This window comes from Mustela nivalis (assembly GCF_964662115.1).
Source record: "Mustela nivalis genome assembly, chromosome: 1".
NCBI lineage: Eukaryota > Metazoa > Chordata > Mammalia > Carnivora > Mustelidae > Mustela > Mustela nivalis.
The window spans coordinates 150,283,287-150,307,971 of NC_139020.1; the positions used below are offsets into that span (position 1 = coordinate 150,283,287).

Consider the following 24,685-nt stretch of genomic DNA (forward strand, 5'->3'; position numbering starts at 1 on the left):
CCAGGGCCAAGTTTAGACCCCAAAAGTTGGTCCCAGGCAGCAGCTGCTCCTGCAGGGGAGGGGCATCCACGGAGAAGGGGACTTCAGTGAGTGGGACAGTAACACTTGACCCTCTACAGGAACATCTGCTCCTCAGCTCCCCAGACTGCGGGATCCGCAACAACCCCAGACTCCACAAATCCAGATGTGTAAACATTCAAGCTACTTAGCATTTCCTCTATTTTAAAGAACACTAGCGTTCACCTGTTTGGAAAACCCTGCATGGACCCAATGTGGCCCATACCACAGCGTAACCTCCAGGTCACCCTCCTCACAGATCTTCTTTCTGTGGAGGACAATACACGCACCCTTGTTCAATTCTGGATTAAAGGATCACACAGACGCAGATTTCCATGAAAAAACCCTCTTGTTTATTTGATTAAACAAAAATAAAATAAGCTGCATAGGAACAATTTTAAAGTCCAAAGAGACACCAACTTTGTTTTAAGGCTGTAGTAGCTGATACAGCATCTCCTTGCTACCTTCTCCAGCCTTCTCTGTGGACCACAGCGATACATTCAGAAGCCTTGTTAGCTAACACACGAGTTTTCAAACACTTTCCCATTGGTTCTTCACCTGCTCATTGCCTGTCATGCCTGCAGCCCGCAGGATAACATCTAAGATTTAAAAGTAAAAATTCAGAGGGTGGAAAAACACACCCCAAACAAAAACCCACTTTAAAGGTTTGGGAGGAAATCTTTGCTCCCCCATTCTTCACTTAATTGATGGGATCTGCACCACCACCGCAATGCCCATTTTAAAAAGTGTCAAAAGGCAGTCAGCACCCCAGATGGGCTTGCAGGAGCTTCTGTGGCCTGGAGAGTTAGTCTGGTGGTGCATATTCCTTACATGAGGTCTGCCTTGGACAAATTAAAAAAGTTTTTTAAAGGCTTAACTTAGTCATCCTAACATCAGGCAACATGCCCATGTTAATTTAATCTCTCCAATTCTGCATTCACCTTTCCCATAAAACAAAAAACAAAAACAAAAAATAAACAAGTCATGTGTTCTACACTTAAAAATTATTTTGCTGACTGGGCATGACAGCTAATGGGCAGTATCAAGCAAGATTCATTTAAAAAAAAAAAAACCTACCCTCCCACCCACCCATAACTAACATGCTAATTAAAAACAACATCCCTTACCCACCACCCACCCTCTCACCTGCATTGATTTTAGGGGAAAAGAATGGGGGCAGGGGAGGAAAGAAACCATACCACCCTAAAAACAAGAACACCCCAGAAACGTGAAAAATCTTCCTCTGAAGAAAAACTACACAGACTGCTAGAAGCGAAGAACTATTCCAGAGCTGGTTATTCAAAGAAAGTAAACACTTTGCTACACACATTAACATTCAGTCAGTGTGCTCTGAGATAGAGCCTTAAGAAAAATACTACCTGAGCTTGTAAGTTAATACAATCATTAAAAGGAGGTCTAAGACCATGTGGATACACAAAACTTTTAGAACCATTACTGGTTAAATGATGGATGGAAAACATCCCACCAGGCTGGCTTGTGAACCCGTAAGATCAGTTTTAAAAATAGGCATCACTGAGGTACTGCTTCACCATGACATTTTAAACCCAATCCGCAATCATTACAGTGGTCTTAGGACCCTCTCTTCCAAGCAAAACAAAACAAAACAAAAACTAGGGGAGTAAGAGAGGTGTAGAGGCAATACAGTATATCATGGTAATGTGCTTCAACTTCATCAAGTATTTAATTAAAAACAAAAAACCAAAAAACCAAAAAACAAAAAAAAAAAGGGAAAGAACACCCGTCAACATGTTACCTTTGGTAGAAAACTAAACACAAAATGAAAGAGCAACACGCACCACCAGTCACACCGCTCAGTAAAGCAATGATGGTCGCAATGGCCTGGTGATGAACATCCTGCTGGGTCCAGAAAAGGTACAGATACAATCACGAAGTCTAAAGGAGTCGGATTCCGTTCAAATATTTGATGTTTCCAACAACTAGACCCTTAGAATTGCTCCTAAAAGGGTAGATCTGTAGACATTCATAATATAAAATATTTTTCTCTTGAAGAGAGAAAGAGACCTAAAGGTCTCTATTTGTAGGTTAAGTCCTCAAAAAGGTCAGATGAACCAGTAGTTTCAATAATACTGAACAACAAGGTCATGGTGTGCATAATTCCTATGGGGGGGGGCAGATTGGTAAGTAATACTTGGGATTTAGGATGACATTTGCCTGAGTACAGGAATATTTGGTTTTGAGGTTTCTTTTTCAAGGTCAATCAAATGTTTCTCGTGGGAGAAATCAGTTCTGGATTTATCAGGATGTTTTCTTCTAGAGCTGAAGGTGGTTTCCCCTCCTGCCCACGCCCCTGTGGATTAACACTATGCTTTTCAGAGACCCATCAGATACGAACATGAGGTAGATGACTTTTGCCAAAAGTGAGGTAGAAATGAAACAAAAGCAAACAGTGTGGTGTGGAGCTACTGTGTGTGTCCTGTGCCCCCGGCCCGCAGGAAGCCAGGGAGAGCGAGGCCCCCCAAGGTCCTTGCTCTATGATATCCTCACGCGCGAGCAAAGTACGAGAGTCTGACTTTTATACAGCCCCAGACTGTTGGAAAATCCATCAGTGAGGTTTTAAATAAATACCTACATACTTTTTTGGCACCACTGGATTTTTGTTTTTAAACAGAAAAAACAAGCCTAGAACTTTGGCATATCTCTCACTACCTACCAGAACACAGCAACTGTAGAATCTTCCAAAGAGGAAGACACATACAGAAACAGTATTCTGCTGCTTCAAGCCTAAAAAGACTTCCCTCCTCAAATTAAGCTTTGGCTTAACTAGAATAAAACAGACTGAGCCAATCTCAAGCCATTCTCTTATAGCTCCATCACAAAGTGCCTCCAATCTGGCAACTTTTATTGGCCCAACACACAATTTTAGATTCTGCTTATGGTACCCCTGTAGGTGTTTCCCCAAATAAGTTAGACTTAAAAGGGCATCCATCCATCAAAGATTAGTGCACGTGCATCCTGCCCGGGCCACTGGGCTCCAGCCAACTCGCGTGCCACCTGCCAGCCACCAGAGAGCAGAGGTTTCTGAGACAATATTGCTTCTTGTGAACAAATTTACAGAGAATTTTTTTTTTTAAGATTAACACTTTTGAAATGTTAACTGTCAACCAAAAGTGGTTTTTATTTGTGGGTTACTTAGATGTCCTTTAGCCATCTCAACACCCAGACTTACATATCCAAATCCAACTGGCATCTCCACACACACGGACCTCATATCCCGCACCATTCCCGCCACCCGCCCAGGCGGGACACACGTGGGGATGACCGGCTGAATACCACATCGACGTAACAGAAACAGTTTATACTCCTCTCTCGTAGGCCCTGCAACCTTTTCTTTTCACCATGTTCAAGTCTCTCCTCCTCATCCACCCAATTCCTACCCACCCTAGCATCACCCAAAAGGCAGGAGATAGCCAGTTAAAAACCCCAATTTTCATCAGCCTCACTCACACTAGCGTTCCAAATGTTGGCTTTCCTCCTCTTTCCTTGATTTGGAGCATTCCACATCGTACAATAAACACACTCCAAAGTGCTTCGCACCAGTCCCTGTGGGTCAGGAGTCAATCATGGGCAGCCACAGATGGCCAGTGTTTTAAAAACAAAAGCTTCCCATGTGGGACCACGTTTCTCAAATGGCCGTGATGCACAGTTCTGAGTGCAGAAAAGGTGAGGAGATGTACCACCACTAAGGGGAAAGAGGCAGCATCGTACACTTAACTCATTTCAGGGGAGGACCTACTAGCTTTGAGCCTGTGAACTGGTCAGTCTATTAATTAAGACCCGATCATTTCAGACAAGTGTGGAAACCCTGGCTTTACAACCAAATCCACAGAGAAATGCTAACTACAGAGTTTTATGTTACGGCTATTCACCAAAATAATTTCTCACTCAGGTCCCATGATTCCCCCACATCCGGGGACACCGGAAGGACAGATCAGAGTGAAAATGGAAGAATCAAAGGTAGTAACTACCCGAAGTAACTCATCCCGGGTTTCTGAGAATGCTTCTAAGAATTTTCAAGATCAATTTCTTCAATAAAATTTTGTAAGCATTTAAAACCAGTTGTCTTTGGTGTTTAAGGGTGGTTTGTTGGGTGGTTGGGGGTGGGTGGGGACTGAGGGGTGGAGGGGAGGAAGATCAGCACCAAGTTATTTCCAAAATAAAAAACAGTATAAATGCTTAATTACACAAACTCTTCACCAAAGAACATAGAACCCAGGGGCAAATAAAAGGCCACTGAATAGGTTGGGGAAGAATTCAAAATTAAATGCTTCAGCATTTAAGGGTGGTCTTAGAAAGTAAGATTTCCTGAAGCCTCCTTGCCCTGAAACACAGCAGCTGGGAGGGAGTGGTCTGACACGAACTTTCCAGTTTTGGGATCCTATATTGCATGCAGTTCTCCTTTATGAAATAAGTTTGTTCCCATTTTGGTCATTCAGAAACCCCAGAACTAAATCAAGGAGGACACAGGGTACCCTGAAGTGGTAAATGCTCCCCCCAAAAGGGGGGAGGGGGGACAAAAAAAAAATGATTTGATTGACTTGCTCACCTCCCCCATCAACTCCTTTTCTTTTGGGATAACAAAACAAATTGCTCCACAAGTTTCTTCTTTCAGTTCCTTTAAAACTACATCTCTACTGCAAGGGGAATTTCTCCAAAATACAAAACAGAAACTGAGGTTAGTCCTTCTGTTTGAACAAGAGGTTTCCCTGGAAGCCCCCGTCATCTGAGAGCACCTCTGGCTCCTGAGGCACGCTCCTCCAGAATGTGGTTCTCATTCAGTACCTGGGGGAATGCAGGGACCCACATAGGTTCTTGAAAGCAGCTCTGCCTACTTTCCACTTGAAAGACAGATAATGCCCAGAAGCACAAGTCTTTGTACCCAAGTCCAGCTTACTGCAAACCAACCCTGTAAAGTGACGGACGCCATCCCACAGTTCTGCAGCGGGAGCCTGGCTTCGATTTTCATTCTTTGGTACCGAGACAGAGGTGTAACAAAGATATTACATCCTACATTTTGGGTTGGGACAATTTGGTTTATAAATCTTTTACATTCAAAGGCCTCTGGGGAGTAAATTCACGTTAACCATGAAGTCCTACTGCATGGCCCGGGAGCAGACCACTCTGGAAGACGGACCCAAGCGGAGGGTGTAGGGATGGGTGGTTCCTATTCATTTGACTTTCAAACATTCTATTTCCCTGAACTTCCAAAGCAGGAAAAAATTGTGCTTTTAAAGGAAAAGTTCATTCCTTGGCCTACTCTTCTTAGAAAAAGAAACACCTAACATTATCGACAGAACAACATTCAAGCCAGGGTAAGGGACTGACCTCCACACTCCCGCAGACGTTGTGGGTAGCCTGCTGCTTTCTTATGCTCTCTACGGACCACCTCGGCACATGCACATCCGCCCACACTCAAGTCCACAGGCCGGGCAGGTCAGACACCCTCTTTCTGAAAATGAGGCTGATTTTCTTCTTCCTTCCACTGAACTTTATAAACAATAACAAGCTAAGAATACTTAACTTCTGAGAATACTTTTAATCGAAAATCCTAAGCTACATCTATTTTTTAGAAACCCAAGTGTGAAAGAAAAAAGTTTCTTTGGGTGGTGGTGTATGCTCCTCAGCTTTACTATGTTGGTGTAGACAGCTCAGTCACGCACACACGCACACCATCCCTTAAAAAGAAGCAAAGATTACATACCCTAAAACAGGAATAGAACAGTCTGCTTTTCTTGGCCTGCAAGCCACAGCCACATCCACATCCACGTCTTCTAAGAATAAGAAAAGATGCTGAACAGGGTGATAAATACACTGAGGTATTAAAGGAGAACACAGAAAAGTTCTCTGTTGCAGCATTAAAAAAAAAATTTTCAAAAAAAGATTCTTAAAAAGATCAAGATCACAACACAACCTAATCCCATAACACAGTATTCTCCAGAACACAAATACTCTACAACTCAGCATTTTAAACCTTATTTTTCCACATTTTATAGTTTTTCTTTTTTTTTCTTTTTTTTACTTAGTAGTTCTTTCATGTTTCCTTGGCTCAATCTACAGAGTACACCCCACCACACACCCAGTGCCCCCCCAGCCACAGAAACACCAGGCTTGTGCATATCACGCCCCACAACAGGTCAGAGGGGAACGTGAACTCCGCTGAGTGAGGGTGGGGAGGAGGGCAGAGGGCCTGCTGGAGAAGGAAATGTAAAGATTTATGAGGTAGATAGAAATTATCACGTCACAGGCTCAATCCCTGCAGAAAAGATAAGTACATTCATCTGTAAAAAAATAAAGATGAGGTAGGACTTAAGCAATGTTGTACTCTTCTTGTTCTCTTTAAACAAAAGAAAAAAAGAAATTTCCCTGAGACTGTTTCTTCTTTGAAATTCAAAAGGAGAGAGAGAGACAGACAGAGAGAAAGAGAGAGAGAGAGAGAGAGATGCACGCACAGCCCAAACACAGAAGCCTTGAGAACGTGATCAGAAGATGAGGATCCGATTGTTGCCAAAGTCCACCACCACAATCATCCCGTCGGGGGTGACAGCGATGCCAGACGGGCGGTCCATCTGCCCAAAGCCACTGCCCTGGGCGCCAAACTTGCACAGGAAGCTGCCATTGGACTCGAACATCTGCACGCGGTGGTTCCTGGAGTCGGCCACGATGATGCGCCCCTCCTGGTCCACGGCCACACCCTGTGGGCGCAGGAACTGCCCGTTACCCGTGCCCTCGGAGCCCAGGAAGCGCGCGGACTGGCAATCAGGGTGGATGACCAGGAGCCGGTGGTTGTTGAAGTCGGTGACCACCAAGTGGCCCTCATGGTTGAAGGCCACGCCACGGGGGGAGTCAAAGTGCTTCCAGAGAGCCCCCTCGAAGCCGTACTTATTCAGGAAGACGCCGTCTGGCCCGAACAGCTGGATCCGGTGGTTGCGGGTGTCAGAGACCAGGATCTTACCCTCAGAATTCACCGCCACATCCCAAGGGTAGTTGAACTGCCCATTTTTGGTTCCCTTCTCGCCGAACTTGAGCAGGAACTGGCCCTCAAACGTGAAAACCTGGATGCGATGATTGTCCTTGTCGGCCACCACAATCCTGCGGGAGGCATCGCAGGCCACGCCAGCTGGCCGGTCGAACTGCCCAGGTCGGGAGCCCAGGGTGCCAAATTTGTGGTGGAAGGTGCCACATGGCTTGAACACCTGGATGCGGTTGTTGCTGCGGTCGGCCACGACGATGTAGCCCTCCTTGTCCACACTCACGCCCCAGGGGCGGCAGAGCTTGCCGTCACTGTCGCCCTCGCTGCCAAAGCTCAGGCCCGGGAGCCCAATGCCCACGTAGCTGCGGCCCGACTTGACCACCACCTTGAAGGGGCTGTTCTCGATGTGCTGGTTGCACATGGTGACCGACACCAGGTGCTCGCCCTCCAGCTGCGGCCGGTAACTCACCACATAGGTCCCGTTCTGCTGGTCGCTCACCTCGGCACCAAATAGGTTGCCATCAGGGCCCAAGACCACAGCTGACATCAGGTCGCCTCCAGAGAGGCGAGGCTCCCCATCATGGTCGTAGCCAATAACTGTGAAGGAGGCCACCTTACCCTGGAGGGCCCGCTTGAGGCCATCCCCCGTGGCTTTGGTGAGTGGCGCGAAGGCCCCACTGCTGACGAAGCCGAATGACTTGATGGCAAGGTACAGGGCCTGGTCAGGGGGTGTGAACATGACACGGTCGTCTTCCTGGGGCTGCAGGAAGCTGCGCACGGTCTTCAGCTCCTGCACCTGGGCCAGCATGCGGTCCCGGGCCAGCAGGACATCCAGCGCCCGGCCCTCCTCCAGCACCTGCTGGACGGCACTGATGGTGCTCTCCAGCTTGTTGAGGCTCTGCCGTAGCTTCTCCACCTGCAGGTACAGGGACTTGGCTTTCACCTGGCGGATCTTCTCCACCTGGAGGGGGAGAGCAAGGAGACAGGAGGGAGGCTTTGAGGCAAGTAAGAGCAACAACATACCAGGCGACAAGGGTGATGAGGGAGATGAGAGACTCGCCCTCAGAACCACCCGGAGGAGGTGAGGGCAGGGCCCAAGAAACCACTGGTCCGTGCTCTTCAAAACTGGCAGAGATCGGGCACCTGGGTGGCTCAGTGGGTTAAAGCCTCTGCCTTCGGCTCAGGTCATGATCCCAGGGTCCTGGGATCGAGCCCCGCATCGGGCTCTCTGCTCAGCGGGGAGCCTGCTTCCTCCTCTCTCTCTCTCTGCCTGTCTCTCTGCCTCCTTGTGATCTCTGTCGAATAAATAAATAAAATCTTAAAAAAAAAAAAATGGCAGAGATCCAAGGTCAAAGGGAGGCCGAGGAACGATGCCAATTACGAAAGAGGACTACAAACAGGACGGCAACTTTCAGCACAGGATCCTCAACTGGGGGCAGCTGCCATTCAAGACTATGCTAGTGCACACCAACGAGGAACCAAGGGACTAGACCCCAGCATGCTGTCAACTGAACTTCCTGCTTTTGAGTAACAGGGATGATGGAACTGCTTGCCTTTGCTCAGAGGAAATAAACACAAAAGTGTTAGTGGGTAAAGAAGCATCCTGTCTCCCCCACGCCAATTTACTCCACTTGAATCAAAGTAGGTTGACAATAGGGCAAAATGTAAATTGGTGTATCTGGGGGAAAGGATTCAGGGAGTTCTTTTATTATTCCTGTCACTTAGAAATAAAATGTAAAAGCTAAGAACAGTCATATAACCAATGTTTACGGAGCACCTGCTTTGTGCTAGACACTGGAGGTGCGTAATGACCAGTACAGTATGTGGTCCTTGCCCTCACCAGCAGACTTCCCAGGGTACTAAGAGCACAAGGCCAGGCAGCACTCCCCAAGGGTGGAATTTTCAGTGTAGCCACAGGGCCTCCAATCTCTTCAATGACGTCTCCTCTGCTCTACCGCCCTGCCTCACCCCACTCTCTACTCCCCGAGAGAGGGAAAGAGGAAAAAGAGAGGGAAGGAGGCATGGAAAAGACGGACCATGTGCGAAGCAAGTGAAGGGATCCGATGGGAGCCCAATTTAAGATCACAGCCCGTACCTCCCTGCCCTGCCACACCCCCCACTGTGGTCTTCTATCTTCACAGGGAGCCTAAAAGGCCACACACACCCCGAATTTGGAGACAGTAAGTCTTTGAAACCACTGGCCTGCGGTATTTCCAGAGGAGCCCTCTAAACTAAATTGCTGTAATCTATAAACCTGAATTCTGACCTGCTAAAATAATCCTGCTTCTGAGGTTCTCAAACCCACGATCTGGGAAGGTGGGATTTTGTGACCAATGAAACAGAGCCACTTCTCCATTCTTTTGCATTAAATGGAGAAAAAAGCCTTCTAATTCAAAGTGATTTCCCCTGTGAAGAGGATAAATGAGTGTCCCAGCTGATTCGTGCCATTACGTAGACCGAACCAGGACTGCTGAGAGCCCCACTACTCAGAATGCCACAGAAAGGCTATTTCACAATACAACTCTACTGCTGGGGAGGCCCGGATTTCAGTCAGATTTTGGTGGCAGGTGTGTGTGTGTGTGTGTTTGTGTGTGTGTGTATGAAATGATGTGATTTTTAAACACATTCATGCTTTTCCGTCTGTCCACTCTGGAAACAGGACACGTATGTGCAGAGGGCCCCACGTGGGGAAAGATCAAAGAGAAGCTTTGTCCTCTGGTTTTTCATTGGGCCAAACCTCTGGGCTTTGGTCTGGATTCCTCAACTAGGCAGCTGCAACTAATCCCACAAGGTAGCCAAGTCCACTGGAAATCTCTAAGCCACAAGCATGAGGAAGTGCATCTAGATACCCACAGCTGGGTCCCCCGGTACTCAAGTATCTTCAGTAGTGGGAATGCAAGAAAAAAAGATGTGTAATGAGGATGTAGGAGGGCAGAGACAGGCAGGAAGGCTTTGCTGGGAGGGGCAGAAAAGTCAGTAGGTATAGTAATAAAACGTATAGACAATGACTGAGATATGTCCAGAATGAGCATGCATATTTTGGAGGTTATCTGAGCTTTAGAAATGAAATAGAAACAAAGTGTATTACACAAAGAGATCGACTCTTCTTCCCAATTTGCATCTCCAAGACTCAAAACTTGCTTTCCCTGCCTCTTGCAAGAGAACTGCCTTTAAGGAGAGGACAGGAGTCAGCCTCACAAGAGGGAGGGTACCTAAGGTAACTCTTTTGCACAAAGGCCTTTTCATCAGCAAATCCAGAAGAGCAAGTCTGTGGCAGAGTTCACCAGGGAGCTCTCAGGTTGCACAAAGTGAGCCCCTCTCAGTGATAATTAACATTCGTGGGTGGCATTAGCCTGGCAGACTGTGGGGGCATGTTAGTGTCTGGAAACCACATCAGGCCCACAAAGGTGCCTGCATGAAGTATGTGCTGAATTAAATCTTAAAAACTTTAAAAAAAACTTTTTTTAAAAAAATCTGACAGAAAGAGATCACAAGTAGGCAGAGAGGCAGGCAGAGAGAGAGAGGAGGAAGCAGGCTTCCTCCTGAGCAGAGAGCCTGATGTGGGACTCGATCCCAGGACCCTGAGATCATGACCTGAGCTGAAGGCAGAGGCTTAACCCACTGAGCCACCCAGGCACCCTTAAAAAGTTTTTCTATCCAAGGATTCTTCTCTTCTCGTTAAAAGGCGACCAAGCCATCTTCTTTGAGAGGTCAGCAGAGACAGAGGGCAATTAGTTATGTGCTAACTAATTGGAAAATGCAATGCAAAACCCAACACGGGCTTCCAGAACATTTTAGGGCATGGTGATTGGTGAGGATCGCTTTCAGACACTGAGATCCCATCTCTACCTTCACAAAGTTCAGATGATTAAAACAAGCATGCACACACCTAAGTGCATCCTTTTTAATGAGCTATGTGTATGGTCTTATTCATGCATTAAGAGAATGGCATTACAGAATTGAAGTGGCTGGAGGTACATGTCCACTCATAGGCATAGTCTCCCCTCTTCCTGGGGCAGGAGGTAAAGACCAGAGAAGAAAATGCTGGCCTGAGGACTTGGGTGGAGAGAGTCATCTTTCCAGCTGATACTTATCGCAACAGCACATCAGCCTGCTCCGCACTTTCCTGCTGCAACAGAAGAAGGCATTCGCTTGCTGCCCTCCCTAGTGGGAAACTGGTTTCTCACAAGGGGTCAGGAAGTGCAACCAGGCAGGAAACCAAAAATAAGGACATGTCCCAGCAGCCTGCTTTCACAACAGCCTCATCTGCGCCCCCTTCTGCCTCGAGTGTGCATAAAACAGGAGGCTCCTTCTGGTTCTTGGGACACCTGACTACTCCTAGAAAACCTTCTCATGGCTTAAGCACTTGGACGGCACCCACAATGTTACAGGGACTCCTGCATCTTCCTGCCAACAAACTTCATGAAAAACCTCCAACTGTTCTAAACCTCGAGCTGGGATCTGGGATCTGACCAGAAAATCCTTGTGGTTTTGACGCAGTGCACAGAAAAACTGTTGGCCAGCCAGCAGCACCCATTACCTTCCACAGCAGCTCGCACTCCCGCTCCTCCAGGGCCTTCTTGTGCCTTGCCGTCACAGCTTTGACCTCCGACTGGACCACCTTTGCCTTCATCTCCACCTGCTCTGCCACCGTCTGGGCCTGCTCGATGCTCAACTGGAAAAGCAAGAAGTTCATGGCATCAGAAGGACCTCCACGCCTCACGCAAAGCACTGAGTCTACTTGTCTCAAACCCGAGGAGCTAATTCCCTAAGGCCCAGGACCACTTGATCCACGTCCCCGGACAGAAAGCTGCCTGCAAGGAGAGCTCCGCATCTGTCTGACAGAAACTGAAGGAGCTGCTGGCAAGCGCTGGGCTTCTTTGTGAGGGAAATGGCACCGACATGTGAACTTCGGCCCTATTAGGAGCTACTCTGACACAGTGAACCCAGTGTAGTTGGGTACAAGCTGAAAAGTGGGAACAAAGATTGGATGTGAAATGTATTACCACCCGAACCACTTCCCACAGATGTTCTGGCCTTCCTCGCCATGGGGGAAAACCCACAGGTGGGAACAGCACTCAGGTCAAGGTGCGTCATAGCCACAGGCCAGGAGTTAGCCACCATGCTCCTGTCAAGTCATTAGTATCACAGCTCATTCCAACCCCAAGTGACACTGGGGATACTGTCCGATCTGCCAGGGCAACCATGCATGCCAGGCCCTCTGATCAGTCAGTCAGCCTGCCAGACCATCCCTGCACCACCACACATCCCACTCTGTCCCACCAGCCCTAGGTAAATCAGCCAGTCTAATCAAAGGTATTACTGCTCATAAAAAATTAATCAAGACAGAAGGCCCAATGTTTTCATTAATATTACATGATGTTTTGAAAAGCCACAAGGATTTCTTTGATACACTGAGGTATTAAATCAGGGATTCCAAACTGCTGATGATGCAACAGGTCTTAGGGTGTGTGTTCCACATCAGGAGGGGCCTAGAGAAGCACTGAAGGTCCGGAGCATGGTCTGAGTTAGTTCAGGAACTGCTCACAGGTGACCAACCCTGAGTATGCCCTGGACCAAGAGTTTTCAGCTTGTGGAGCACATCTACAACTGAGGCCATCTTGGGCAAAGCAGGCTGGACGGTCATCCTAGAAGTCAGGTTACCCAGTTCCAAACCCTAGTCCCACATCCTACTACTTGGAAGGCCCCAGACAAGTGCCTTGCTTTCTGCAACCTCGGCCAACAGGAGGAGAAGACAGGATAACACATGGACGGAGCTCAGAGAGTAAAAACGATCGAGGTTACCAACAGCGCTCAGCTGAGAAACATCGCAGTTAAGACCACAAGCATCGGGAGCCTGGGTGGCTCAGTGGGTTAAGCCGCTGCCTTCGGCTCAGGTCATGATCCCAGGGTCCTGGGATCGAGCCCCGCATCAGGCTCTCTGCTCAGCAGGGAGCCTGCTTCCTCCTCTCTCTCTGCCTGCCTCTCTGCCTGTTTGTGATCTCTCTCTCTGTCAAATAAATAAAAATAAAAAAAATCTTAAAAAAAAAAAAAAAAAAGACCACAAGCATCCTTTTCCTTCATCCCACCTAACTCCCATCATACAGGTATGGTCATGTACCTAGACCTACTTACATTTCTTAACCCACTTTGCTTTTAAATTCTGATAAAATAGGTAGAACATAAAATGCACCATTATTGACATTTAGCACATTCCACAATTGTATAAGCATCACAACCGTCTAGCTCCAAACACTTCCATCAGTGAAAGGAAGCTTCCATACCCATTAGGCAGTCTTTCTCCATCTCCCCCCCGCTCCCCCATGGCAACCGTATTCTGCTTGGTCTCTACACTGCTGTCTATTCTGGATATTTCACAGAAAGGGAATCAAACAATACATGAGCAGTCTTATTTGTACGAACATGCTTCCATGTAACAGTTGTGACTCATTGTTACTTACAATTGGGGACACCCCCTTAATCTCTCAATCAAGAGGATATGCCAATGGCACGAAAGTCACACCCACATTGCAGCTGCACCCAAACCACCCGTGGCTGCCGTGGGCTAACTGCTCAAGGCATTCTCTGCCCCAATCCTTGTGAGGCTTAAAGATCAGAGGTGGCACTTGGGTCAACCTGGAATGCTCATGGACTATCCATGGCCTGGAATGCCTTCTCTTCCTGAACTAGCAGTGAAGGACGCCTTCCCATGTTTCTGTTCCACCTTTACTATCCTGTCCCAAGTGTCATTACATATCAAACTACATGGGGACTAGGTACATAGCCACTGGGTTGTAGTAGGAACAATCTCTATTTACACTTGCTAACATCTACAGTCATAACCATATTTATTAAAGGAGTAGGTAACTATATTGGGTTAAATATGGTCTCCCCCACATTCAGGCTGATTAGTTAAGAGGAAGTCATACATAGACTAGAGCGAGTCCTAAACCCACTGAAGGCCAAGTGAGACAGGCAGGCAGAAGGAAGACCACATGAAGATAGATGCAGAAGTTAGGAGTGATGCCGGTTAACAAGCCAAGGAAAACCACAGATTGCTAGCAACTACCAGAAGCTTGGAAAGAGCAGGGTAAGATTCTTCCCTATAGCCTTCCGAGAGCACAGCCTAGCTGACACCCGAACTTTGGTCTTCTAACCCTGGAACTCTATCTATGTGAATAAATTCCTACTATTTAAGTCACCAGTTTATACTGTAATAGTAGCCCTAGGAAACAGCAGACAACAAACTGAATCAGAAAGAAATATCCCAATGACTGAAAGAGAAGAAAAATGAGACTGACCTATCAGTGAATGTGTACAAGGTTTCATAATAGACTTGGCAGATTTCAAACGTCTCAGGCAGTCGGGACTGATTTAGAAGATGGGAAACCTCACTAGACATTTAAACAGAGGTGATTTAACGTAGAAAATAGGACTGAGCGGGAAACAGAGAACTGCCGGGGCAAAGGGCATGCGCAGGATGGCAGACGGACTGTGCCTGCAGTCGGTGGCCAGCGACCACTGCTGGGCCTGGAGAACAAAGACAGGAGAGCAGGGGTTACAGGTAGGGACCAGGGGCCATGCCCAGCTCCTTCTGGAAGTCGCCGGACCTAACCTCTCTGCTTCTGGTGAAAAACTGCTGCTGATAAGAACAAGAAGTCAAATGGAAGAAGGAAGTCCCCTTTCCCAATGTCCGGATTTGTGGTTTGAAGGGCTGTGGCTCCAGCACCACAGGGCACTAGTGTGAAAGGGTCGGTCACGAGGGAAAGAACCTATAACCCGTACACCCTGTCTTCGGACATGTTGGTATTCATGGGCACTAGCTGGTGTCCAAGTCAATATAGCACCGAGGCAATCAAGCCTTTGCCCATGTATTTCTCAGCTTCCTCAATGGAAAACAGTAGCGGCCAAGTGCTTTCTATTTATACCAATGCCATAGGACTTATCGAACTAATTCTCCACAAAAACCATTAGAAATGGAGTAACAGGCCTACCTTCCCGCAGGGCAAGAATGGACAGGAGACTGCCAGGGACCACCCCCTCTGTGTAGTAAGTGGGTTTACATAGCAAATGCTCTTTCTACTATCCTCTCCCCCTAATGTCTCCTAGCCAGGCTTGCTCTCTTGTATTTCCTACCAGGTCCCCAGCAGACCCTTGGGCCTGGAATTGTAGGACAAGAACGGTTTCTTCCATTTTTCAATCAGCTGGAAGGGTTGTACAAAGCCCCTTCTGTAATCTGAGGGATCAAGTGTGCAAGGATAGGATCATTCCTAGGGTTAAGAGTCATAAAAGCCCTATGTACAGAGATGAAAAATAGAGCTTTCTTTTCCAAATCATACACAGTCTTGTCAAGCACTGCATTCCAAGATATGCAGACCAGGACCTGCTAAACTAGTTCCCATTATCTAAACAGGGCATTTGAAGGAAACAAGGGGCAGGTGGGGTAGGGAAATGACAGGTAAAAGAGCTAAGTAAATTTCAAAAACAGAAATATACAATTTGCAATTAAGGAGGGAAAATTAAAAATACTCAATAAGCATGGGCCTTGGGTAGATGCGGGGTTGCCTTTTAGAAGTTAATAGATCCAATCAAACAGCTGAAAGCTGAGGGTCTCAATGTAGGCAGACCAATCAGTACATTCCAGCTGAAGCGCAGGCTACTTAGTATAGAGGAGGGGGAAGCTGCCTGGGTTTCATAGGCAAGAGCACAGAATTCAATTCATGATGTCTGCTAGGGGAACCTGGCAAGGCCTGATGACTGGTACTAAAAAAGTGTTCTGATAGGGGCGCTTGGGGGGTGTTCAGACAGTTAAGCTTCTGACTTCAGCTCAGTTCATGATCTTGGGGTCCTGGGATGGAGCCCCACATCTGGCAACCCATTATTCAGTGGTTAGCCTGCCCCTCCCTATGCCTCTGCCATTCCCCCTGCTTGTCTGATCATCTCTCTCTCTCTCTCTCCCCGCTGTCAAATGAATTTTTAAAAAAAATCTTTAAAAAAAGGAAAAGAAAAGTGTCCTGACAGGCAGAAGATGACAGAATGCAAATATCATGCATGAACTCAGACCACAAAACCAGATATGGGAACTACTATCATTCACTCTATGAAGTGTAATTTTATCACATTTAATACCTTTGAAACTATGATTCATCTTAAAACTGTCAGTGGGCTTTCCCCTTTGTTAGGTGTATATAAAATAATATTTTATATTATAAAATATTTATATTACTATAAATAAATGCGTATTACAATCTACGGTGTCTTAAATGAAAAATCAAGGATCTCTTTATGTGGAGAGCAACTATATTCTTGATCGTGATTACAGATACCTGCCCCACAGGATCACTGTACCTTATGAAAAGCTGTAATTACAAAAGCGGCTGAAATGTTATACTTCCAGGAAGACTCAAAGTGAAAGTCACAAAATATTTTAAAAAGCAATACAAAAATGAGTGGGCACCCTTACAACACCAATGAGGTATGCCACAATCATCGTTCATGCTTCCTTTGTGGTAGGCAACTCTAGACCCTCATCAGGGTAAATTCTTTTACAGAACTAAGTAGAATTAATTGGGAAAATTTACTTCCGGGTGTTTTTTCCCTAGAAATAAGCCACTCAAGCTAAATATAGACAAGTAGTGAATCTTCTCAGTGGTTAACTTAGGAACTGTGGTTCAGAGTCAACTGTACATCTGACACTTGTAATTTAACAATGGATAAAAATCACTGATTAGCTGAAGAAAGGGAATGGAACTCCTCAAAGTTTTTTCTAAACAGAAGCTGGTAAAAGAAAATGAAAAGACACAAGTCTCAAGTTGTACTGAGTTCAGATCTATTGTAAAAGGTCACAGATACTCATTAAAGGTGGTGTAAAGTTAGTAAGAATGTCAACCTGCCTGCAGATTTGGTCTGGTCAGTGGCCTTTACTTTTGGGATGTGTTCATGCTTAATTCATTTGGTCCAGAGGACGCTTCAGTGCCATCCAGGCATGGTACCCAAGGAAGAATGAAGGACGCCAAGCTAGTCAAGGGCCCTTCCCTGAAATTTTACAAATGGGGGTTCCAAACTCTCTCCCTCCACCCCAAAAGGGAAGAAAAGAAACTCACTCTTTCCCTGAGGATGGCTCGCTGGAGCAGTACAAGACTGAAGAGATGCCCATGCATACCAACCATGTTCAACAGAAAGAATGAGGTCACCATGGAGAGAGGGAGAGCTAAGTAACAGACTGCTTGCTTCAAGGTCCAAGTTCCTAGACACCTGAAGCCTGATTCACCCATATTCTCCTACTCAGTCACCTGAACCTGTCCATATCCTTTCAATCTACGGCAACCAAGGATCCTATTTAAGACAGCAGGGGAGGGTGCCTGGGTGGCTCAGTGGGTTAAGCCGCTGCCTTCGGCTCAAGTCATGATCTCAGGATCCTGGGATCGAGTCCTGCTACGCACTCTCTGCACAGCAGGGAGCCTGCTTCCCTCTCTCTGTCAAATAAATAAATAAAATCTTAAAAAAAAAAAAAAAAAAGACAGCAGGGGCAAAATAATGAATAGGTCATGGTGTATTAGAACTCTTCAACCATTTCTCCTCACATTTGTACACATTGTGCACAAATGCTGAGAAAGGGGGTAGGTGGGAGCACAACTACCTCCCATATGAGAGTTGATCGTTATTTGTGGGTTCAAACTGCAAGTCCTCTACTCATTGTTAGTGTGACTTCTGGAGGGTTACTTAATCTCTTTCAAGAGAAGTTTTCTCTCTGCAAAAAGAAAGAATGACACCCAAACCTCAGGCATTATTTATAGAAAGTGCATGTGTTCAGTGCCCTTGGTAAACAGGGACCGTTAATTCTTATTGATGAAAACAGAAGGCCTCTGGTTAATGAGATCTGGGATCTTGAGCACAGCAATTACATTTTGTTCTTCCATATTTGTAACAGTAATTTGTTATAACAATTTTAAGACTTTTCTTATCTATATTCTGGGCTAGTTCATATAAATTCATATAAAATAGAAGGCATTCTCAGCATTCCTTATGGTCAACTTTCCATCACAGCAAGGAGTCCCTGCAGGTTACATGGTCCATTACAGTGACTGAACAAAAAACAGAAGTTAGGGGAACCAAGGTAGTCCAGAAAGTCCAAATGAACTTACATTTATATTTACAAAATTTAAAAAAATATATGCTAAGTCATCAAGCTTAGTCCTAATTTTTGTTCTAAATGGTATATTATCTTTTTTTTTTTTTTAAGATTTTATTTATTGTCAGAGAGAGAGCGAACGAGAGGGAGCACAGGCAGACAGAATGGCAGGCAGAGTCAGAGGGAGAAGCAGGCTCCCTGCGGAGCAAGGAGCCCGATGTGGGACTCGATCCCAGGACGCTGGGATCATGACCTGAGCCGAATGCAGCTGCTTAACCAACTGAGCCACCCAGGCGTCCCTAAATGGTATATTATCTATCACTTTTAACATGAAGAGTGCTAATGTTTCCTTTTTTGACCATGAAAGCAACTTATGTCCAGTAAAGGACTTATCATGGCTATTAATTTTGACTAATATCAGATGAAAACTAACAGAAGGGTCTATCTTATTTAAGGCTATAGTGAACTTGGATAAAAACTCCCCAGCAAGTGACTAAAATTAACGATACAGGAAACAATAGATGTTGGCAAGATGTGAAGAAAGGGGAACCCTCCCACACTGTTGGTGGGAACGCAAACTGTGGCAGCGGCTCTGGAAAACGGCATGGAGGTTCCTCAAAAAGTTAAAAACAGAGCTACCCTATGATCTGACAATTGTATTAGTAGGTATCTACCTAAAGGATAGAAAAACACTCTCTGAAGGGATACACATACCCTGAGGTATATAGCAGCCTTATCAACAATAGACAAACTATGGGAAGAGCCCAAATGTCCATCAACTGGTGAATGAATAAAGAAAATGTGACATGATAACCCCCTCACAAACACAGGAATATTACTTTGCCATCAAAAAGAATGTAATCTTGCCACTTGCAACGATGTGGACGGAGCTAAAGTGTATTATGCCAAGTGATATAAGCCAGTCAGAGAAAGACAAGTATCTTTCACTCATATATGAAATTTAAGGCACAAAACAGATGAACATGCGGCGGGAGGGACACAAAAGAGAGGCAAACCAAGAAACAGACTCCCAGCTATAGAGAACAAACTGAGGGATAATGGAGAGGTGGCTGAGAAGATGGGCGAAGGGTGATGGGGATTTAGGAGGACACACTCGTTATGTAATCACTAAATTTTAAACTGGAAACTAATATTAAGTAGTATCTTGTATGTTAACTAACTGGATTTATTTTTTATTTATTCATTTGAGAGAGAGCAAGTGAGAGCACAAACAGGGGTTGGGTCAAAGGGAGAGGGAGAAGCAAACTTCCTGCTGAGCAGGGTGCCCGATGTGGGATTCCCTGAGGTGAAGGCAGACACTTAACTGACTGAGCCACCCAGGTGCCCTAACCAACTAGAATTTAAACAAAAACTCAGAAGGAAAAACAAAACTCCCCTGCAACATTTTGGCCAAGGGGAAATCTCTATAAAAGCCTAGTGGTCCAGGATATACATGTGTTATCTTGAGTTCCAGCAGCCATTTGTAGCCGAAAGGATGAGTTTCAACACCTCAGTACGGTGGGGTGAAGCTGAAGGATTCTCCAGGGACTAGCAGTGTCTTCAGACTAAGTTTTTTAAATAGGAGAGATTAAAACATTACATATTTAAGCATATGTGTGCATATTTAAGCACTGACATATTTGGGAGGAGAGTGAAAGCCTGTTACAGCTAAATTCATCTCCTACCTGATTAAAATGGAACAAAATTCTAAACTATGACAGAAAGCAGATGAATGATGGCTTGGGGACATGGAAAAAGAGGACAGAGGATTATGATAAGAATTTAAAATGTGGGGCACCTGGGTGGCTAAGCCATTAAGCATCTGCCTTCTGCTCAAGTCATGATCCCAGGATCCTGGGATGGAGCCCCTCATTGGGCTCTCTGCTCAGTGGGAATTCTGCATCTCCCTCTCCCACCCGCCATGCTTGTGTTCCCTCTCTTGCTGTATCTCTGTCAAATAAATAAATAAAAATCTTAAAATGAAAAAAAAATTTTTTTAAGAAAATGTTAGAAAGTGATGAACATGTGTCTTCTAACCTTGACTGTGGCGATGTTTTCAGGTGTTAAATACATGATGAATGTATGTTAGTATGCCTTAAATATATGCAGTTCACGGTCTATCCATTTTCCCAAAGAAAGCTGAAAAAATTTTGCCTCAGTCTCACCATAATCAGTAAAACACCACTATTTATATTTCGGCCTATTTCTACTCCCTCCCATAATCTTTTATGCATGGTTTACTTGCTTTAAGTAATTTTTCTTGAAGCAACTTCAGGTTCTGCTAATTATAGTTAACACTGCTTTATAATGTGACCATAAACATTTTATGAATTTAAGGGGCTAAAAAACCCCAACTCCTATTGGTGACCATTTACACTGGTACGACCACACCTTTAGGATCAAGGACATGGTCTTGGAGATTCCTGTAAGAGAAGCAAGTTCCTGCCATATTTAAAGCTCTGGCTATTGTTCAAAACATGTTCTCCTACCCAAAAAGATTAAGTGTGATGTACATACTTTGTGATTTATCCAAAACAGTGCTCTGGTGTCATTTTAACTGGCCTATTGCTCAGGTGAATATACCTGTGATGCGTCTGCATTAAGTAACTGGACTGTCCCTTTGGAAGATGCCTGTACTGCTTTCATTCCTTCACCTTTTCATGCCTTCCTTCCTAAAAGTTGTACTTAACTACTGTGGTCTTCTCAGAGTAACTATTTCTCTACCCCATTTTCTAGTTGTTTATTAACAAACAAAGCCATCCAGGTGCCCCAGTTATTCTCCACTTAATAATATGCACAAATTATTGGGGCTCCTGACTAGCTCAGTCAGAAAAGCAGGAGATTCTTGATCTCGGGCTTGTGAGTTTGAGCCCAGTATCTGCGATGCAGAGATTACTTTAAAATTTTTTAAAAATGCACAAGTTCACAAGTTTCCTGTATCACTTTTTTTTTTTTTAAGATTTTATTTATTTATTTGACAGACAGAGATCACAAGTAGGCAGAGTGGCAGGCAGAGAGAGGGGTAAGCAGGCTCCCCACTGAGCATAGAGCCTGATGCGGGGGCTCGATCCCAGGACCCTGGGATCATGACCCGAGCTGAAGGCAGCGGCTTTAACCCACTGAGCCACCCAGGCGCCCCTCCTGTATCACTTCTAATCTTAGAATGCTTTTGTGTCTTTAGGTATTTAATCTATATCTACCTTCAGTTTGGGTTTTTTGTTTTTGTTTTTTTTTAATACTGGTCCTGTTCCTTTTCATATAAGAATACCTTATCTCAGTTAGGTTTTTATTCTGGTGTTTGTTATCATAATTTAAATCTATTAAATCTATGCCTTTATCACCTTAGATTAATGTCTTCTTAACTTATTAACAAAACATAAAGCCTATTTACAGAATATATACTCTATTTCTTGGATCTGTCAATTTGCCAGTACAAACAAGCAATATTTAAAAGCTCCCAAATGACTTATTTAGTAGTACTACGAAGAATAAATGAACAGTTGGGGCACCTAGGTGGCTCAGTGGATTAAGCCGCTGCCTTCGGCTCAAGTCATGATCTCGGTGTCCTGGGATCGAGCCCCGCATCGGGCTCTTTGCTCAGCGGGAGCCTGCTTCTCTCTCTCTCTCTGCCTGACTCTCCACCTACTTGTGATCTCTCTCTCTCTCTCTCTCTGTCAAATAAATAAATAAATAAATCTTTAGGGAAAAAAAAAAAAGAATAAATGAACAGTTTAAAAGACCAATGACTTCCAAATCAAACTTGTGATTTAAAACTTCCCTGTAGGGGTGCCTGGGTGGCTCAAACGGGTTAAAGCCTCTGCCTTCGGCTCAGGTCATGATCCCAGGGTCCCAAATCGGACTCTGCTCACCAGTGAGCCTGCTCCCTCCCCCCAACTTGTATCTCTGTCACATAAATAAATAAAATCTTTAAAAAAAAAAAAAAAAAAGTTCCCTGTAAAAAAAAATCAAAACTCTTTTCTTACCCTATGATCATTCTGTATTTTGGCTTAAATAGATTAAGTGATTTTAAAAAGGGGATGGGGTGGCATGGCACCAATTTTATGTGTATGTTAACGTAACTTACTGCTCCCCCCAAATTTTGTTGTAATTGACTATGTTGTTCCTTCCTTCTCCAGTATTCGTATTAAAAACAGAAATCAGTCTTCATACCATCTTCTGCATTCTTTAATTTAAAAGCTATTATGTGGCAACATAAAAATTATGTGATTGGGCTATTTAACTTCATTAATATTTATTTCGGCCAACTGCAAGAAGAAATCAAGTGTCTGGGAATGTCTGGATCACTCAGTTGGTTAAGCATCTGCCTTTGGCATGATCACACAGTCCTGGTAACTGAGCCCTAGGTCAGGCTCCTTGCTCAGTGGGGAGTCTGCTTCTCCCTCTGCCTACTGCCCCACCTCCTCCACCTGTGGGCTCTCTCTTCCCTCTCTGACAAATTAATAAATAAAATCTTAAGGTGGGGGGGGGCGGGGAGACACAGAAAAGAAGAGAAATCAAGTGCCCAAAGCACTTCGTACCCACCCCAAGCAGTGTTCTTTCCTGGCATTTCAAGGTCACTTTTTTACCCCGAGGGGAACCCCTCAAAATCTCAGTATCATCATCCTTTCCATTGCTTAGTGACCAACAAGAGGAAAAACACCTGTAGATTCACACACAAGTCTCATTATCTCTTTATATAAATAAACAAAAGCATGACCTGGGCTAGATAGTAGCTGCTTTTCCTACGGCTCACACGAAACAAACTGGATCTTCAGGCAGTGATTTCTGGAACAAAACTAACTTGTTCTCAAGCTTTACCTCAACTTCCCTTCTCCCAAAGGCATGTGCTGGCATTAGAGAATAAACTCAGAGGGAAAGAGGGGCCATGTTTTTTCTACCAACACCCAGGGGACTCCTCCTTAACATGTAGGAACCACTCTACTTTTATTAGAGGGCTCCCAAATAGTCTCAGGAAGGGACAATGTATTGAGAACCTCGTAAGAACATTCAGACAGAAATGGGTAGCCAATCCTACCCCAACATTTAGATCACTGGCTGAGTGTAGGTTCTGAAGAATTATAACCAAAAGCCACAAAAGCATACCCTTCTCTCTCCCCACACACTCTTAGTTATGCAAGGACATTCAAGAAGTCAATTCACAATTCATGCAGTTGATGTTCAGCACGTGTGCCTGGATGTGGCCATGCAGATTACTAAACACCCAATATCCACCTGCCACTTGGCTCCTCCACTCAAAATGCCCATCAGGCACCGTAGTTCCAACTCACATTTGAATTTCATCCGTGGTTGTTTGTTCATTCATTCTTTCTTTCTTTAAAAGATTTGACTTATTACTTGACAGAGAGGGAGTTAGAGAGACCAGAGAGGGAGAAGGAGAAGTAAACTTCCCGCTGAACAGAAAGCCTGAATAGGGGCTCGATCCCAGGACCCCAAGATCCTGAACTGAACCAAAGGCAGATGCTTAACTGACTGAGCCACCCAGGCGCCCCCTGGGTGTTTTAACTACTCACACAGCAGACTCTCTGCTAACACTGACTTTGCTGTAGGAAGTTAAGTACTGCAGACAAAATCTTCTGCACATCAGCTTCTCTCTTCTTTCCACAAAAAGTTCAAATTTCTACCTCCCTGAGAGTCCATCATTTTAACCACAGATCTCTTTAAGGTTCTAGCAAATTATGACACTCACTTTATTCTCCAGAGGGGCAGATCCCAGGAAGCAGAGAGCATCAGCAATTCTCTCAGACATGGCTCAAGGACCTGAGTGTGCTCGATCTCCAAGGAGAGAAAGGGACTAGTACCACCATCTGGGGGGAAAGACCCAGACACAGCAGGTCTTTATGCTCCCCCAGGTGATGCTGACAGCAGCCAGAGCCCAAGAGACACCAGCACTGCAAGGCAACTTGACCAGGGCCTGATGGCGGTGGGATAAAAAGGGAAGCCACAAGCCACTTCATCCACGGGGACAAATTCACTGAAATAGGACAGAAATAAAACTGCACTAGTGGGGATGCTGAAAACAAGAATTTATAAGCAACCAAGAGCCACTATGAAGGCATGAAAAAGAAAACAGGCCACTTTGGCCTAAGAATATGCCAGAATTAGCCACTGCAGAAATACAGACTCTCAAATATGAGAGTTGACAGGAGTTGAATATCAGACAATCTGACTATTCAGAAAGACTACCTCAGTATCATGTGTAGAATATGATAACTGGGGGCACCTGGGTGGCTCAGTGGGTTAAGCCTCTGCCTCCAGCTCAAGTCATGATCTCAGGGTCCTGAGATCAAGTCCCGCCTCAGGCTCTCCACTCAGCAGGGAACCTGCTTCCCACCCACCCACCCCCCACCTGCCTCTATGCCTACTTGTGATCTCTTCTGTCAAATAAATAAATAAATAAATTTTTTAAAATGATTAAATATAATCCTTTTAAAAGAATATGGTAACTGGGGCGCCTGGGTGGCTCAGTG

At 45.2% G+C, this 24,685-nt stretch overlaps 1 protein-coding gene across 1 annotated transcript in view; it reads right to left on the reverse strand.

Moving 5' to 3' along the window:
* Positions 1 to 1,170: 1,170 nt before the first annotated feature.
* The window catches only part of TRIM71 (tripartite motif containing 71), a gene marked incomplete at its 5' end in the record, with an annotated part of 70,990 nt that continues 47,475 nt past the window's right edge, over positions 1,171 to 24,685 (reverse strand). The window contains 2 exons of the mRNA XM_082725817.1: positions 1,171 to 8,027; positions 11,607 to 11,741. Coding sequence (XP_082581943.1) covers positions 6,576 to 8,027; positions 11,607 to 11,741 — 1,587 coding nt within the window. The 3' untranslated portion in view covers positions 1,171 to 6,575. The remainder of the gene's footprint in view (positions 8,028 to 11,606; positions 11,742 to 24,685) is intronic.